This window comes from Lepisosteus oculatus, chromosome 1 (assembly GCF_040954835.1).
Source record: "Lepisosteus oculatus isolate fLepOcu1 chromosome 1, fLepOcu1.hap2, whole genome shotgun sequence".
Taxonomy (NCBI): Eukaryota; Metazoa; Chordata; class Actinopteri; order Semionotiformes; family Lepisosteidae; genus Lepisosteus; species Lepisosteus oculatus.
Window position 1 is genome coordinate 23709819 of NC_090696.1, and position 18903 is coordinate 23728721.

Genomic DNA, 18903 nt, shown 5'->3' on the forward strand with positions numbered 1-18903 from the left:
TAAAAGAAAATCACAGAAATAGAAATTAACAGAAAAGTTTATATTGGGGCTACGAGAGAATTCCTGATATTCAAGAATAATTGAGTTGTATAATAGTGGAATCAACAAAAAGCTTCTGTTACCAGGAAGAAACTTATTTTCATATTTATTTTCCTTTTTATCAATTTGCAGGAGAGACACTTCTACCCCAAACAAAAACTGATATGAGAATTACTGTATGTCAAAACCAGCAATACATTAAACAAAAAATAATCTAAAATCAGTTACAAGCAATTTCCTTCATATATAATAATATAGCCTTAATAGGATCCAAATAATATCAGAGGTTTTACTTATCCATTTGCAAATTGTACATTCTCTTGCAGTTGGATTTCTGAGAAAGATATGATGACATTGTAAACTACTATAAATTTACTTACTGGGGAAACGGGTGATATTAATGTTTGTATCATTTTACCCTATACTATTGCAAGATAAATTATTAGGTTGAAATTAACTCATTTATACACTTTGTCCCCGTTATAAGATAAAAAAGTCAATTTCTCTTCTCTACGTTCAAAAGAGAGGACAGGAGCCCATAGCTAGAGTCAAATTTTCTTTTAATTACTGAAGACTATTGATAATTAATGCTATAAAGGACATGCTAAAGTATTAGCATTTAAGGGCAATCTACTAATCTTATGAACATAGCTAATTGTATCTTTATGTCTTAAGTTAGTGTGTTTATCCAAAGAGAATTACACAAAATAAATAAAAATAAGAATGGAACAGGTACTGCATATACAGTTGCAAGAAAAAGTTTGTGAACCCTTTGGAATTACCTGGATTTCAGCATTACTCATGCAAATGTGGTCTGATCTTCAACCAAGTCACAATAATAAACAAACACAATCCACTTAAACTAATAACACACAAACTATTGTACTTCTTCTTGCTAATATTGAACACATCATTTAAACATTCACAGTCCAGGCTAGAAAAAGTATGTGAACCCTTGTATTTAGTAACTGGTAGAACCTCCTTTAGCAGCAATAACCTCTACCAAACATTTCCTGTAGCTGCTCGTGAGACTTGCACAACGGCTAGGAGCAGTGGTTTCCTCCTTCCATTAACACCATTCTTGTTCAGTGTTTTTCTTATAGTGGACACATGAACAGAGACTTTGGCAAGTTCAAGAGATTTCTGCAGGTCCTTTGCTGTTACCCTAAGGTTCTTTGTCACCTCCTTTAGCATTGCACGCTGCACTCTTGCCATGATCTTTGCAGGAAGCCCACTCATAGGGAGAGGAGCAACAGTACTGAATTTCCTCCATTTGTAGACAATTTGTCTTACTGTGGATTGATGAACACCCAAGCCTTTAAAAATATTTTTTCAGCCTTTTCCAGCTTTATGCATCTCTACAATTCTTCATCTAAGGTCCTCTGACATTTCTTTTGAGCAGGGAATGGTTCATATGAACAGCTCTTTCTTGAGAAGAGCAGACTCTGTCAGTAACCAACCTTTGTGTGCCTTTTTATAGGGCAGGGCATCTCCAAGCTCATCTCATTGATTGGAACACCTGACTCCAATTACCTTTTGGAGAAGTCATTAGACTAGAGGTTCACAAAGTTTTTCTAACCTAGACTGTGAATGTTTAAACAATGTGTTCAGTACTGACAAGAGGAAGTAAAATTGTATGTTATTAGTTTAAGCAGATTGTGTATATCTATTATTGTGATTTAGTTGAAGATCAGACCACATTTATATGAGTAATTAATGCATAAATCCAGGTAATTCCAAAGGGTTCAAAAACTTTTTCTTGCAACTGTATATAAGAAGGGCTAGTAATAAATATATGAAATATGGAGTATGGACTGAAAGAGATGCACAGGACAGAGCAGAAATCACAAGTATTTTCCTAGATTGAAACAAAACTGCTCGGGGAAACAATTATATTCTTGATTAAGTGACGCTTGGTGGCTGCGCTTTGCCAAATGAACTGTCTGGAGCAGAAACACTTCAGACTAATGGATCTTATGAGGAGTTTGTAAACTAATCAACTCTGCAGAATACAATGTATAATAATGCCAGTGAAAAAAGCATGTAGTATGGGCAAAATACAGCGTTGATGTTATAGCTGTAGTGCCTTTTTAATCTACTGTATGCATTATTCATTCCTGGTCATTTTGAGTAAAACATGTGAAAGAAAATAGGTCAGCAGTTATAGTATTTAAGCTTAGTGGATTTTAGCTACATGGCATAGGCTGGCAGCAGAAGGGAGAGGTACTGCAGAGAAGATGGATCCTGAAAAGGCATACATTTACATTCAGAGGGTGTACTGAACAGAGTAAGCACTTGTTTGCCCAAGTGTGTATATAGTAATTATTTTTGAAAGTACCACCTTGTTCAGTGATAAATTAAAGAACAAATGATACATTTCAAATTCCAAGAAAAATTGAAATGAAGGACTGACCTCAAATTGTATTCCCATGTACAGAGACCAAAACTGTTCTACAAATCTACAATTTGTTAAATAAAAGAAAACACTGATACTCTACATTATGTATTACACTACTGTATAGCAGTTAAGAAATTATTAATTACAATTTGTCAAAACATAAAGTAAAGTATTATATAAGTGCAAAGTTAATCTCATAATCTTTTCTATTACAAAATAAAACTATACTGAAGTACATTCTGTGCCTGATGCACCTTTTTGAAAAATAAAGCATACACTAGTAGCTGGACATTGTATATACTGTAAACATAAAAACGATCTACTAGGCTTTCTATCATTTTCTTTTTCCAAAGTATCAGTAAATGGGATTAAGAGGATCAGATTATTGGTATGCTGATAACTCTGTGAGCCTTTCATTTGTATTTGTTACCCCCCCCTTCAGAAATTATATTTCTATCAGCAATTTATCTTCACTGTCATGGAAGTCAAAACGGCTGATTTTACAGACTGCTTCCATTATTAAGAAGCTGGAGAGTATAAATCTTTCCAACTACTGGAGCAGGGAAAGTAACAGCAGGTGCAATTTGTAAAATCCAACATGGCAGTGAAAATGCATATTTTTTTTTAAGGTAAGTAGGAACTGAAAAGTTCAGATATCAACATTCAGCAATGGATCCCAAAATGAACAACACAAATAGAAAAATGTACTGAATGCTCACAGTGAAGCTGTTTGTAATGCAAGGTTGCAAAGTTGGTGTACAGTATCTTTCTCTTCCAACAGTTGCTCAAGGCAGTGGTAGAACCCAAGGACTGGAAAATTCCCAATATAGAATGGTGGCAAAACTGACACGTAATTACAACAGAGATTAATACACACAGTGCATACGATATGGTGTGTTTCAAAAATAAATTCTCAAATGAGAGGTAACAGGCATAGGGGAAAATGCTTGCATTTAGATTTAAAAAAAAGTGGTTAATACATAGACAAGCTCAATTAATGATGTAATTAATGGAGGACGACATGGACCTGTTCTGTCACTGCTGCTCTTCTTGAATTATATCAATAGTGTAGACTGGATTCTTGCAGATGTATTTCTCCCTTCTCTTGTACATTTTCAAAAAATAAAAGCATAAACAAAACTGGTCTTTGCTTATTCCAGGACTTTCAATTACTTCCCGTCTTTTCCATTATATAGTGTGTGCCTAAGATGTCTCCTGGAAAACAATGTTTATAGGACCCTTGGTGAAACAGTCATATTGTATTGTAGCTTTCTTTAAGTACCTTGTGCATATTTGTCCATGGGGCAGTATAGGCATCTTGTTAGACACATTTTGGAAGTGTCTAGATCAAGTTATAGCTTGTAAACAGGTTGCTTCTGTTATACTGTGGATATTCCATGCTATAGTACTCTTGCTAAATGATAACTGTGATCTTCACCTCTTGCTGGAGCATGAAAAGATCTGGATGGCTAGTCTGACAGCACTTAAAAAAAGGTTTCAGCTGCATTGGAAGACTCTACATGACCTCTCCTGGGATCAGTTGACTTTCTTCATATTAATTATATGGAGCATTCAACTGCTTAGATTCATTGTGCCAGTGACGGAGCAACAGGAGCTTGGGATGCTGTTACACTTTACTGCTATCAAGGCTGATTGATTTTAGGGGTCCTTGATAGGGAAGAAGGAATGGGGTCTTGGATGGGAGGGAAACTTAAAATTAAGGAAAAATTACACAATTTAAAAATCATGCAATGTTTAAGAATAAACATTCTTACATATATTTACACATAATTATATATATATAATTTAATTAAAGAAAATATCAGTTGTTAATGAAAGTGAAGAACATTTTGTACCAAACAGCTGAATTTTCTAAATAGACAATTTTCTTTCATAACGTGCAATTTACATTTCCGTCAAGAAGGGGTATTTACATAATCCTCTCCACATTTTTACATACAAAAGTGCTATAACAGTCATGAAAATTAATCACAAATGGCTTACAAAGTGTTTAAAAAGTTATTCAAAAAGTGACAGAGAAACATTCTTCAATTAAGAGTGTAAAGGGTTTTGCATAATATACTTAATGGTTTCTACTACTGAAGTTCCAGGTCCCTGTGCCTCAAATCCTGAAGTGCTCAGTTATTCAGCACCATCTTGTGGTTAAGTTTAATTTCTATGATTAAACTTTTGAAATCGCAGCTAAGACTGACCCAGCTAGAACAGTGCAGAAAGCCAAAACCAGTATCATGTAGTTGTGTAATCCCTGTGGAGTAAAACAAGAAAAAATACATCTGAAATATAAATGTGACATAAAAGATCTATATAGTATAAATATAGGCATATATTTATACCAAAGACACATTAACAAGGCAATTTCACAGACTTGTGCTGACAGGTCAAATACTTCTTTTTCATTCTAAATCCTTTACAGTTACAGTAAACTGAGCAAAAAGACAACTGAATGAGCTTAATGGGCCAAATGGACTCAACATTCTAAAACTTTTTGTGTGCTCCTTCTGATGCTCTTCAGTCAGTGTCAAGCATCCAGAATAAAGATTTACAAGCTGAATCCCTTTCCACACTTTCAGACTTGTTCTGTGTTGCAGGTATGATTCACTGTAGAACACTTAAGGATGTTACATTTGTTACTTTAATTAAATTAAATACATGACCATCAACGTAAAATTTAAGAGCTACAAAATCAAGTAAAAACAGCTACAGCTCAAATGAAAGCATATTTTATATCAAATTAGAGAGCTGCAGGCAGAGAGAAAGAATTAAACAGATCCCTTACATACTGTACCGTATGCATACAAACATTGGCAATCTACAAAACTATATAATTATTTAATATATTAAACTATATAATACTTTAAACTGTATATAGTTCTGTGCTTACGCTTAATTTTGAATCTAAGAAAAAAGGCTGCTCTGTCAGAGCCTCTTATCTAATATAACTCAACTTTCAGACCACCCTTAATTTCTTAAGAATCTTCTGTAAAGGAGTAACAACATGCATTAACAGGTCTTAAACTGCTTGAGACTCGTATTTTTCAAGGCTGAAAAATGCTAAAGCAATTTAAGTCACAAAATAACTTTTTTCAGGAAGAAAAATGATTTATCTTATTTAATTGTAAGAAAAGTGTCCTTAAAACAAATTAAATGACCATTTATATCTACTGTATCTTTAGAAATATATCAGCCTTCTTTCTGAGCATAGAAGTTTTGCAAGTACATGCAGTTTAATGAGAGTGCACTTTACAGTTGTGTAACACAATTATGATTTAGTGTCTCTATGCAGGAGCAGGAGTGAATAATTCAGAAATTTGAAGACCCTGCATATTTAATGTGATAATCATTGACTTCAATTAGGCTTCACTGAAATCACCTTCTCCAGCTAGCAGCAATCTTGCCAGCTCCGTAAAGAAGGCGGGAATTGAATTGTCTGATTCATAATATTAGTATGGACAAAAAGTAGCAAGAATCAAGCATCAGTCTGTAGTAAAAAATATTGAACTATAAAACGTCAAAAGAAGCTAAACCAGTGATAACATGAAATATGATTAACAAGGATACAGTTTTCTATTTACAGGTAAGGATTATTAGAAATGTCATACACATTTCATTACTGGTTTAATTTGGTTTATCATTTTATGGTTGAACTGTAATTCAAAGTACTTACTTTAACTTCTCTAAAAACAAACACTCCCCAAATAGCAGCAATTAATCCAGGACCCTGGAAAATAATACAAACAGATTGCATACAAAAAGCTTTTAGCTATGTGCATCCTTACATTGCTGAACTATTTTATTTTTAAGACATTGTGTATTTTTAAAGCTCAGTGACAACATTAACCTGTAATTTCAATAACATTAAAAGCAACATTTTGAATAGGCAGTTACATGAAAGTATATTCTAATTAGAATAATCTTTGTAGTTTTAAAACAGGGTTATTTCTTTTCATATTCAGACATGATAAATCCTAATGAATTATTAATACTGTATCATATTTAATGATTACAAATGATAGAACATGAACATCCAAACATCTTGTATTATTATATGCATTAATAATATTATGCTGTACAATTTAAGAAAATATGTAAACTGCAAAACCGATACACTGACAAATTCAACTCTTAAGATAATTAATCTGAGTAATAAAAACTTAGGACTTATTGTACGTTTCATACAATAACTGTTTGCAGTTGGAGTATACAACCAAAGTACAATAAGAAAACACTAATTATCAATAATCTATACCACATTACATGAATCTGAACTTGCTTCCAGATAAATGAGAATACATACCGTATTGCATGAAGACTAAGCATTTTTACTTCTTTACATTATTAATTACATTTACTAAAGTAAAAATACCTGATGATCTTCATTATAAACACCATAATAAAAAAACACAAACTGAGTACACCAGTTTAACTTACTGCAGTGATTATGGGAAAGCTGACAACTGCACTGAGGTAGTTATTTGCCAGGAACCAGCAGCAGTTTGCAATTGCCCACATGACACCTGATGCAAAACCTAATGAAGAAAGATATAGACAATTAGCCAAGTTCCTTCTGTCGGTTCCCATCTGAAGCTCTGAGGTTTTTGGGCTCAATCCTACAAATCCTGAGATGGCAGTAACAAATCCTTCTGCTAGCCTGTCCGCATTGGTATGTAAATTCACCATTCTTAAAGCACTGACGTCAATAATCATGTCATCAGGCTTCAAAGGCCTAACATCCACACTTTCATCTAAGCAGTACATTTTTCAGTATTACATTTAGGACTTCAGAATACTAAATATGCCACAAATACAAATGCTTTGTACTTTATTGCTCAGTGACCCAGAATGTCACTCAGAAATTTGCTCTGGTGTTGTAAGCAACCATCCAAGTACTACACTATTGTTACTGTATGTGCAATGAACTATCAAGAGATTAACTTTACCTACATACAGTACAATAATACATGTATCTAATACATTGGCCCCACAATAAAGAATTCATAAAACTTCACACCTTGATAATATTTTTGTGCCTTAATATTCTATTTATATAACTATAAGAAAAGTTATCAATTACTATACCTAATGCTCAAATTTACTATTACAAAAACAAAAAGATGTAGAGACTGGGTTTCAATAACACTTTTTGTAAGTGATACTTTGTGTCCAAAAAGCACTAAAAAAAAGTTTTATGTTTTAAGTACTGAAAACACTAAATGCATCCATCTTCTAACTGCTTCATCCAATTCAGGGTTGTGGGGGAGTCAGAGACTATCCTGGTAAGCAACAGGCACCAAGCAGAATGCACCCTGGACAGGCCAACAGTGCATCATAGGGCAAACAAAGGCACAGGCAGACACACTCCAGGGCTAATTTTACAGTCCAGAATTAACCCAGGGCCCCAGCAGCGCAAGGCAGTAATGTCAACCACTGTGCCACTCTGAAAATACTAAATGAAATACAAATTGTATTTTTGGAAATGTAAAAATGAGGTTCACAAACATCCTAAAGTCAACATGCATTTTTAACCATAGTTTATGATCTCACTATATTTGGACAGAGATATTGATGCATCATCAGGGGCAGAAGTGACAATGATAAATCTGAAACCCTGTCCACCTATAAATATATGTTCCAAATAACACTTAGGGAGAGAGATTTTGGGACATGTAAACCAATAGGACCCAGGGAACAAAAAATGTATTTGGCAAGACAACTAGAAATAGGCAGCAGTAAAGAGGCTTTGTAGTCTCTGTAGAGTTTTCCAAGTTAATTGGAAACATTCTCACCTGGCAGTATTACTTTAGAATAAACCTTAGGTTTGTTCTTCATTGCTGCACAGTAAATCAAAAAATATACTGTACTAGTGAGAAAGATTCCACTGAACTGTGCAAAAACATAATCAAGATCTGCAAAAATGGGGAAAAGACAAAAACATAAATTAGCACAGAATGCTAATCACTGAAATAAATGTAAAATATAATAAGATAATACATGTTATACATCAAAATATTTGTATGTTGGTAAATTATTTTCTGCTTCATTACTTTATTTGAAACTAACCAAAATTGGGTGAAAACATTAGGTCTGCTGTTTAAAAATTATTCTTCTTATCACACACTTAAAAAACAACAACATTCAGAATACATAACTAACTCTGGCTCATATTACTTTATTTTGGATCTATGCATCTATACAGTATATATTGAATGTGGAAATGAGAAGTGGGGTTATTCAAAAGAAATAATGTTATTCTGAAAAAAACAAAACATACATACTGTAGGCTTACCAAATTGACTTGCTCCAGCATATCTACTCTCGTGCCTTGCAGCATGATTCTTAATATAAAGTACTGGCACAAAAGAAGCTCCATACAGAACTCCAGCTATAATCGCCAAAACACAGCCTCTAAAGAAAAAATAAAATTGGTTAGTTGTAATAACAAGGGTGTGGAAGATTATAAATGTCCTCATTTCAAATCATTAAAAAATCCTACTCAATATTAAACAAAAGAAAAAAGAACACAATAGCTCAATATTAAAGATTCTTGTAACAATATTTGCTGCTATCCATTGTGACCCTCCTGTGTCATACCAAGCAATCTTTGAATAGGCAGATCTCAATAAAATAAAACACATACACAGCTGTAAGGTACAAAACCAGTTTTATTTGCAGAGCACAGAAACCACAAAAGTCACCATGAAACAAAACAAAAGGCTAACTCCTCAAGACTAACTCCTAACTAGACTTCTTCAGTCCTTCTGTATTTCACATACTGTCCATATATTGCTACCTCTCTTCTTGTTCTTTCTTTTCAATTATCACCTGACAAATAGTTTTCATCCAATTGGTCAAGTGACTGAGGGCAGCAGAGAATTCCCATACCTTCCAGGGAATATCATCCAGACATGAACTGGCAACTTGTCTCATCCTGTTGACCCATAACGCATGCCCTCATGAGGGAGGCACTCCACAGGCCGAAGACTGTATATTCAATGGCCACCTCTCCTCCCAGTTGGTAGAGGATGTTAGGTAGGACAAGATGGCAGATCTATTCCCAACTGTGTTACCCACCAATTGTATTTCCTATCCACCAGCTGTATTTTCCTAGAGCAGTCAGACAGCCTCTTGCATTTGTAACTTGGAATCAACAAGCAGCCTCTCCACCTCTTCTTCCATCACAATCAGAGAATAGACTTGAGGTCTTCTTTCTCTATTCCCGATTTGAAACGATCTGACTTTTCTTCCTCAATTACCAGCCCAATTTCAGGCTCTTGGCAAGGCAGTGGCAGCTATTTATCTCTTTCTAATTTTAACAGGGTGGCAATACACTTTCCTCTAGTGGCTCCATCACCAAGCTCTCTAGCTGCTCCCCTCCATTATTCTCTGAGTATTCCTCTACTGTTCTGAGGTCTTCCTCCTCAAACCCAGGCCAAAGTGGCAAAGGTATCTAATATTTTTTTCTCCCATTCTGGTGAGGCACATAGTCATCTGGCTCTGGTGTTAGGAACTATTCTCTTCCCACTTCCAGGGTCTCTTGGAGTATAGTTCATCAGTCCTTACTTCCCTTTGGGATATACAATTTAGCTGTACCACTCTTTCAGACAAATATATTTTGGATCTCCAATCCATCTCCATACTCATACTCTGCATGTAAAGTGCTCCAAGACTCCTTTGCCTCTTTTAGCCAGTCCGAGGATCTCTTCTTTTCCCTGCTTAAATTCCTGCAACCAGGTTTTTTGCCAGATTAGAATTCTGGGATCATGCATCCCCTTCTAGACCAAACATTTAATTTTTTCTTCTCCAAAAAAGTCCCATCACTTTCACCAAATGGTCAGATCCCCAGACTACAACCCCCACCATATGTAATATACTGTACTTAGGGGCTGAGGTACCTTAGCAAACAATCTTTAAAAAACTGCGAGTCAGAAAACGCAGCCATCAGGTACAATACCAGTGTTTTATACAGTACTTACAGTGCAGAGGAACTACACCAAAATCCTCCTCTACACTCTATCTGGAAGCCTCAGCTTTCTGGTTTTTAAATCATCACCTGATCAACAATTATTTTTCCAACTAGTCAAGTGACTGAGGGTGGCAGAACATTCCCCACAACTTCCTGGGGAATGTAGTCAAACAAGAACAGTAATCTTGTCTAAACCTGCCAAACACAGAAGCTTATGTCTCTCCAATAACAGAGCACGTGAGTCTGCTTAAAAATGTCAATTTAACTCTGCCTTTTTATATAAATGAATCATCAGCTATAAGGCTGATTAATTTACAGTAATATCAAATCAGTTAAACAATGAGAGTATTGACAAGGGCAGGTTGAGTTGCATATATTCAATTAGCTGGAAGAAAATAACTAATTTAAAAATATCATTCACAACTGTACTGTGAGCAGTAGGAAATATAATTAATCCTTCAGTTCACATAAAATTAAAAACTTTAAGTGATGAATGAAAAGTTATTAAATTAAGAAATCTGTAAGAATTCACTTTAATGTGAAATTTCTCAGGTCAAATGCAGTTAACAACGAGGTCTATATAACACTATTTTTTTAGTACCACAAGGCAAGAACTGAAGACTTCTGTTCTAAACTATGCAATATGCATAGTCACAAGCAAAAAATTACTAGATTTCAAAATCCAAAATTAAATAAACACATACATGAACCGTTTCTTCTTTGGACTAAGTCTGTCTACCCATGATTCATCAATAGAACTCAGTCCTTCACTATTAATTCTCTGTTGAAAAACAAATCATATCAATTAATTAAAAACAACAGAAGAACCATAATAAGGACGATATATACAGTTAATAGCATCAAGTTAAAAAACAAAGGTTGGGCAAAACATTTTCCAGAAACCGTTTAATGTCACATGTAACACTAGCTCTAACATGTCAGGTTTTATCCTCATCCTGTACTTATTTTTTGCACCATCCATAAATTTGTTTTCTGTTGACATGAAGAAGACTAATCCGTCAGACACATGTGAAAAATACTGCAAGGCCTAGGATGCAGGTAACTATGAAGATAGCTGGTATTTCTAATAAAAAAAGAATATTGTTGGAGTAATGCACCCCTTTCTAGATCCATTTACATTTTATATTACACTTTAAAAACATGTCATCTTCCATTCACTTTGTCTCCATCACATAAAAATGAATGCACACATACAAATTCCCCTATATTGAAAATATTCTCTTTTGATTTGGCATGATTGCCAGTGCTCATCTGTTGGGTGACGTTCTTACAGTACATACACATTCCAGATTATTTCATGTGCACGGGTTAAAAGATTTTTGATCATCAGTTTTGGTGAATAATTGAAATCCTTCCATTCGTGAAGGGTAATAACAAGCTACAGCACATCTAAAATTCCAGTGTTACAACAAGTATCAACAAAATTGTATACTTTAATTGTATAAGTTATCTGAAAGTCCTCTCATGAACCCTGGACAGTACAGGAACTATACAGTAAACAAATAAATTAGACATAACATACTGTATTATCATATACATCATTTATACTTACACTTTCTACTAGCAGTGGTGTTTCTTCTGAGGTCATGGATCTTTGAACATCACTTTTAACAAAGAAAAATGTTATGGCACTAAAAAAAAAATTCACATAATTAGACATTGATTTTATGAAAATATCTTACTTTATGCTTATATAGAAACATTAGCATCTTTGACTTAAACACACCAATGACTGGTCAGCCAGTGTGCATCACTTACTACAATACAGTATATTCTGGTAATTTGTCCATTTCTTAAATTGTGCTTTTTTAAAAAGTGAACTCCTTAAACTATTTGTCCTCATGGGAATCAGTTCATACTCTCAAAGGCCTAAGTAATTTAGTACCTAGTTTTTAAACTTACAATGCAGTTGAGAAATATTCTTCTTTAAAGACTCTTTAACCTGAGATCCTTGATGATGTGCTGAAGATTTCATAAAACAATTAAAATCTATTTAAAAACTTAACCATTCAAACACAACATACATATACAGTATCTTCTTCCAGGCCTAACATGAGTTGGATTTAAAAAACATTATACAGGGTATAAGGTTGTATATAAATTCTGAAAAAAAAACAAATAACTTTACCTTAAGAAACATAAACCTGCACCACAGTAATTCAAAACAGGGCTGTTAACCTCTTCAGGGTCTATTCCAAACCAACCGAACCTCAAAGAAACAACAAATCCTCCATATACCGTAAGTACAACAACACAAAGTATAAAGTTTTTTGACTATGCAAGCTGTTACCTATTCATTAAAACACAATTTTTGGTTTTAATTTTTACTGTCCAAAATTCTTATATTTTCCTTTGTAGTCTAAGATAAATTAATAATAGGCAAAATAGTTATAATAAAAGACTCCAAAGGGGGCTTCGAGCAATTTTGTGATGTTTGTAATATAGTATATACTTTAACTCCTGGTTGTGCCTAAGATGTTTAAGTCACAGCAAGCATTTATTTCAAACTAAAAATGTGTTGCGTTTTAAAATAGACTGTTGATATTAAACTTACCGGGAACTTGCCCATCCCATTAGTAAATTGAAGGAACCCCAAATTAAAATCCCAAGCCCTAGGCCAATCGTTTTAAGTATAGGTACAACCGTAATGTTACCTGGAAAAAGAAGATACATTTTGCACAAACCACATTATACAGTTATATGAAAACATTTTTAAACGTATAACATTTTTACCCTTGTCAATATTTTTCCTGTTTTGTTCAGAAACAATTCTATGGTGATTTTCTGCTGAAAATATAGCCATAATTTTATATTAAGAGCTAATCTAATCTTTTCTCTAGTATTATACATAAAGTAGATTTTTACTCTAGGTTTTTGTATGTGAAGAAAGGAACAAATTATGCTACTGATGAGGGACTTATGACAATGAGCGAATTCAATTTAATAGGTAAATGTGATGGATTTCTTATATCACTTGGTGTTGCCTGCTCATGTATATTTTACATTGAGCTGTTGTGATCAAATCTGTGGTTAATATTAAAGAATTCTAAATGTGTCAAGCTTGGTCTCTTTGAGACTGTTTTAATAAAGTAGTTAGAATATTAAAAAACACTAGTGCAAGCTATAAGTAAAATAATGATAATCATAACATTCAATATTAAACTGATTGTCTAACATATCTAAAAAAACAGCACAGCATGTCATTTAGTTGTTGTTGTTGTTGTTGTTGCAAATTGTACTATAAATTGCAAGTGAAATGAAATGCAAATAATTGGCATTTGTGTTATTGTCTAGCAATGTACATTACATTACAGCTACCAGCATTATATATATATATAATACAATTTCTTATAGAATCTGGCACTGGGTAAACCTAAATAAGCCAATCTTGAACACTACATATTATGATTAAACAATTATCATATTTCTAAGAGAAAAGGAATAGAAGTCATACCCGTTGCCCATATGAAACCACCTAACATTGCAAGTGGCCAGAATTTGGGGGATTGGAGGATTATGTTCACTACTAAAGAAACACTCCATATAGCAGCACAGAGAATCCATTGAAAAAACATCCCTGCAACAAATAAATAATAATACCATTAAAATAATTCTTATGATTTGACTATTGCTGTAAGAGTAACTAAAACATCACTAAAATACACTTGTATTCTGAACATGTTGTACTCTTTCACAAAACTTTGAACTAAATCATGTCATTTAAACAATCAGCTTTGTACCATCTTAATGATATTAATTTTTAGTTGTTTTTTACTTATTTCCCCTTATTATGAAATACTAAGGGACCATAAACTCTTCTAAAAAAGTGTGTACAATGCATATTAAGCCTTAATATCCTTACCATCACCAGTGTCAAATTTTTTCACAGGGACAAAATTGCTTCCAAAAAAGAGAACAGACACTGCACATGAGATAAACCCATATGCTAGCTGGGTACTATCTGTTGCGTTGTTTTTGCCCAGCAGCCGGGTATTGAGTGACTCATTCTCCAGCACAGGTTGGTTTTTCACAATAACATCTGCATAAACGAAAGTAACAAGAAATCTGCTAGCAAATAAAAAAAAAACACTTTCCAGCCTTGCAAAGCATGAAATGCATTAGTTGTTGTCAAGCACCTGTATCAGCCCTCTTCACAAAGTTACAGTGAAATACTTAAGATTACTCTGTTAATTGAAAATTAATCCCAAAATAGAGCATAGAAACCGAAAACACATTGTTTCCCATTTCAACAGTACCTTCTTATTTTTTTCAAGCGATTTAACTTTACATAATTAAGGAATATATACAGTATAATATATACAGTATGCTGTCTGCATTTGACCATAACTTTACAAAACCTCACCTTGCTTCTCCGGTTCTGTATCACCATGACACCACGACAAAAGCAATAACATAACTACTAAAGTTATACTTTGAATCTTCATCAGATACATTTTTTTCTTTTACCACTCTAACAAATAAGCTACGGAAGAGTCACTTTAATGAATAATAAATGTTCCCTTAGTTTTTATCTTACTAATCCAGAGCTGCATATTGAGCTGCGCTTTTTTTCAAATCAGGATTTCCTTATATATCATCTGACCGAACTCGAATCATGTGACTAATGTCAAACGAGGAAGTCGCAGAAGCGGTTGAGTTCAGTGCTGAAAAAGTAATACTTGTAATAAGTTATAAAGTAAAAAAGTTTCAGTATACATGAGAAGGTAAAATGCTGACCAAGGACTATTTAAGACAAATAATCATTTAAGACAAATGGAAGTAAAGTGAAATTATGCGAAACTGTCAACATAATATAAAATACAATAATAATAATAATAATGTTTCGTAATTAATTGAGAAGGCACTTTTAAATTCGCTATATAAAAAAATATTTTAAAAAAAATAATAATGAAATATAAAAAAGTCCTGACTCCCATAACATGCAAAAGGGTTTGGGGGACAAACAAGACCAGAATCAGACAAACTATTATTTTTATTCCGAACATACAACATTAAAAGAGTTTGTGGTACTGTAACCAAAACAGTAAAATGGTGGTTGAAACATACAGTGCAAATGTACAGTATATACCTCATTGCAAGTTTCCACATTTTGTCACTGATCTTAAAATCACGACACTTTCAAATCTGACTTTGTACTGTATTTATATATCTATACAATCTCAAATTTGGAAAAAAAAGTATGTAAAAACATTTTTTTTTAAATAACAGTATTTCTTGCATGCATTAAACATTCAAACCCTTTAGTATGGCACTATTCAGCTGCCAAAAAGAAAATATTTAAATCAGTTTAGGTGCAAAACCAAAATAAAGGTGCGAATGAATATTAGCATAATGTTTTCCATCTGTGTGTAATCAAAGTGATATAACTTAACTTCAGAGTATATGTGATTGTTTTACCAGGCTGATACATAGCCCTGATACATAGAATGCGGCTCTGAATCCAACCAAGACTATAAAAGATTTACAAAGTTTAATGACTGAGATGGAAGTCAATGTTCAAAAGTGAATGATATCCTCATAATCTGCCAATAACTCATAACCTGTATGAGTTAGTGGCAAGATGGGAGCCTTGATGGAAAAAGACCCATCTTAAAAATGTTATGAGATATACTTTATGCAGCAGAAGGTCAAACAAGATAAAAATTAAATTTTTTGGTTGACATGCAAAGTGTTACATCCGAGACAAGCCCAACACAACATATCACTCAGTCAGGACCATCTCAAATGTTAAACCTGGTGGTGGTAATATCATGCTTTTGGGAAGCTTCTGTTTAGAAGGGATTGGGAGTTTTATCAGGATTGTGGGAAAATGGATGGTAAAAAGAATTAACAAATCAAAAAACCTGGTTAAATTAAACCAAGGATATAAAACTGGGTTAAAAATTCATATCTCTGTCAGCGCTCTCATGTTAATTACACTCCAGCCCTGAGCACTTCTTCCAACCGATACCATTCCTGTTGAAGGAACAAAATATGTACAAGACGTGTGGTCTAACGTTGGCTTTGTGCCCAGAACATAAAGCGGAACCTGTTTCTGTCAATAATCCAAGAGACATGATCTAAGATATAAGATGCTTATTCTCCATGTTTATTATAAACTTATCGCTCAGACATTTATACAGGGAAATTATGCTTATTTGTACATTAGAGCAGTTTGTCATGTATCACTAGGTAAACTCATTGAGACACAGTTACAGTACATGGGGGGTGCGCCAAACAGTTTGCTTCACTAATTTTTGCATGAACTTTATGTGATGTATATCCATATAAAGACATACTGTACTTCTGCATTACTATTAGGAGGAGTGTCACTTAAGCTTGTTTGTTTCATGGTATAAAAGACCATCTTTAGTTACTTATTTTCGAGTCTGGCTTGCAAGAGAGCTAGGCTCCCATATGCATACGTAATAAAGAGCTTCTTGTACACAGACACCTGGACTCTCTCATTTGTACAGTATGACACAACATTGTCAATCAACCAACCACGACACTCCACCTGTCAGCGCACCTTCCTCCTCTCATATTATTTAAGCCCTCTAAACCCTCTGATCTTTGCCCGGTATTGGTCACCCCTTCGGAGCTCCTACCTCGCCATCATTTCAAAGTCTTCTAAGCCCTTCTGGATAAGAATTACAGAACAGCCCCCTCTTGGATCGGAAGCTAGTGGGTCTTTTACAGAACTAGCCTAGCGCTCTCTTGGATTGGAAGCTACAGGATTTTTTCCCTTCATTCCTTAACCACTGAGGAACTGCATAGGGTTCATCCATTTGTGACAATCTCAGCAGGACAGTGACCTTAAGTACAAATCTAAAATTACTCTGAAGTGGTTTAAAAAGAAGAAAATCCTGATTTGAAGCTAATTGCAAATTTATGAGGAACTGCTACTTTCAAATTATATAACATAATAACTCTAGTATCTAAAATTGCAAGATTTAAATGTAAAATGAAAAGCTGAATATCCAGTACAATTGATGGAGAACTTTATGTTAACTAAACTGATTTCTGTTTGTGATATAGTGCTTATGTTAATGATTTTTTCTGCATGCCTTATGTGGATAGATGTTTTCACAGCAGAAAAAATAGAAAGTATAAAAGTATTCTTCTAAGTGCATTTGTTTTCCACAAGTAATATTATAATAAAAAGCTTTGTTTTCACACCTGAATTAAACCTTCCATATACTGTAAGCTGATGCCTTGTGAAACTGCAGTACTACAGAACTCAAAGGAACAAGTAATAGGTTTATTCCATGCTGAAAAGAGAAGAAAGAAAACTTGTTTCGGCCGTGGAGCCTTCTCACACCTGAAGATGGCCCCACGGGCGAAACGTTGTGTTTTCTTTCTTCTCTTTGTAGCATGGAATAAACCTATTACTTGTTCCTTTGCAACCTATGCATTCTGACGCAGCTACCCACCTGAAGTACTACAGAACTCTACAAAAAATAATTTAAATTATTATAATAATTTAATTATGATTATAATTAAGTATAATAACTTGCATCTTATTTGGCCACAAATGTGGCCAATTGGATAGTGCTAGCCTCAAATTGTTTAAAAGCCTTCATTGGAGTGGGTGGGGTGACTGTTATGCTGTTGGATGAGAAGCTGGTTTCTGAATCAGTTATTTGACAGAGAATTTACAGTAGTATCTTTGTTTGCTTGATGTAACTGTCATACCCTCCACATCTAGAGGGTGCTCCTGGTCTGTCCTGTTCCTAGTTTACCTGTGCTTTACTTGTTCTTCCGGTGTGTCTTGTTGTCTGGGGCTTTATATTTCCGGGTCTCCTTATCCTCCTTGTTTGGCATTGGGATCGGTTGTCGAGAGGCTCGCCTCACCAAGTCACCCGACTCCACCCGATACCTGCCGCTACGCATAGAGTCCTTCCATCTCGCTGGTCTCTCTCCACGGCTAGCCCGTCTTCTGTGACAGAATGCTGAGCCTGCACGAGCGGTCTCCTGGCCACCCTGGCTGCTGTTCCTTGTCTCCCTTTTCTTCTTTCCTGGCTTTTGTTTTTCTGGCCACCCTGTCTTCTGGTCCTAGTCTCTCTTGTCCTTTTTCCTGGCTTCTGGTTTCCCGGCCACCCTGGCTTTTGGTTTCTGGTCTCTCTGGTTTCTGGTTCCCTGGCCTACCTGGCTTCTGGTTTCTTGTCTCCCTGGCTTTGTTCTTGTTGTTAACTTTTGTCTGTTATTTTTTTTATTTTACGTGATTTGTGCGCCCGGGCTCCCCCGCCACTGTCTCCCTGTCCTGGGCTCCCACTCCCGCTGTCTCCATGTCCCGGGCTTCCACAACCACTGGTCTCTCTTGTCTGGGCTTCCATGCCCCCTGGTCTCCCTATGTTTTGTGAGTCATTTTTTATGTGTTGTTTGTTCCCCTGTTCCGTCAGGGCTTATTATTTGTTGTGTGTGCTTTGTAACATGTTTCATCTGTTTTTTTTCCGTCTCGCAC

At 34.7% G+C, this 18903-nt stretch overlaps 1 protein-coding gene across 2 annotated transcripts; it reads right to left on the reverse strand.

Annotated features, from left to right (window-relative positions):
- Positions 1–4228: 4228 nt before the first annotated feature.
- LOC102697544 (transmembrane protein 144) lies at positions 4229–15021 on the reverse strand. Of its 2 annotated transcripts, none has more exons than XM_015344507.2 (12): positions 14803–15021; positions 14302–14478; positions 13894–14016; positions 12994–13093; positions 12568–12648; positions 11992–12043; positions 11123–11199; positions 8742–8860; positions 8242–8361; positions 6887–6984; positions 6123–6176; positions 4229–4703 (listed from the first exon to the last, which is right to left on the reverse strand). In XM_015344507.2, exons 1-12 carry the CDS (start codon positions 14891–14893, stop codon positions 4620–4622), a joined length of 1176 nt encoding a protein of 391 aa, XP_015199993.1. In that variant the 5' UTR covers positions 14894–15021; the 3' UTR covers positions 4229–4619. The 2 variants fall into 2 exon arrangements, with proteins under 2 accessions (XP_015199993.1, XP_015199992.1); XM_015344506.2 differs by having other exon boundaries at positions 11992–12070.
- Between the last annotated feature and the right edge of the window lie 3882 nt (positions 15022–18903).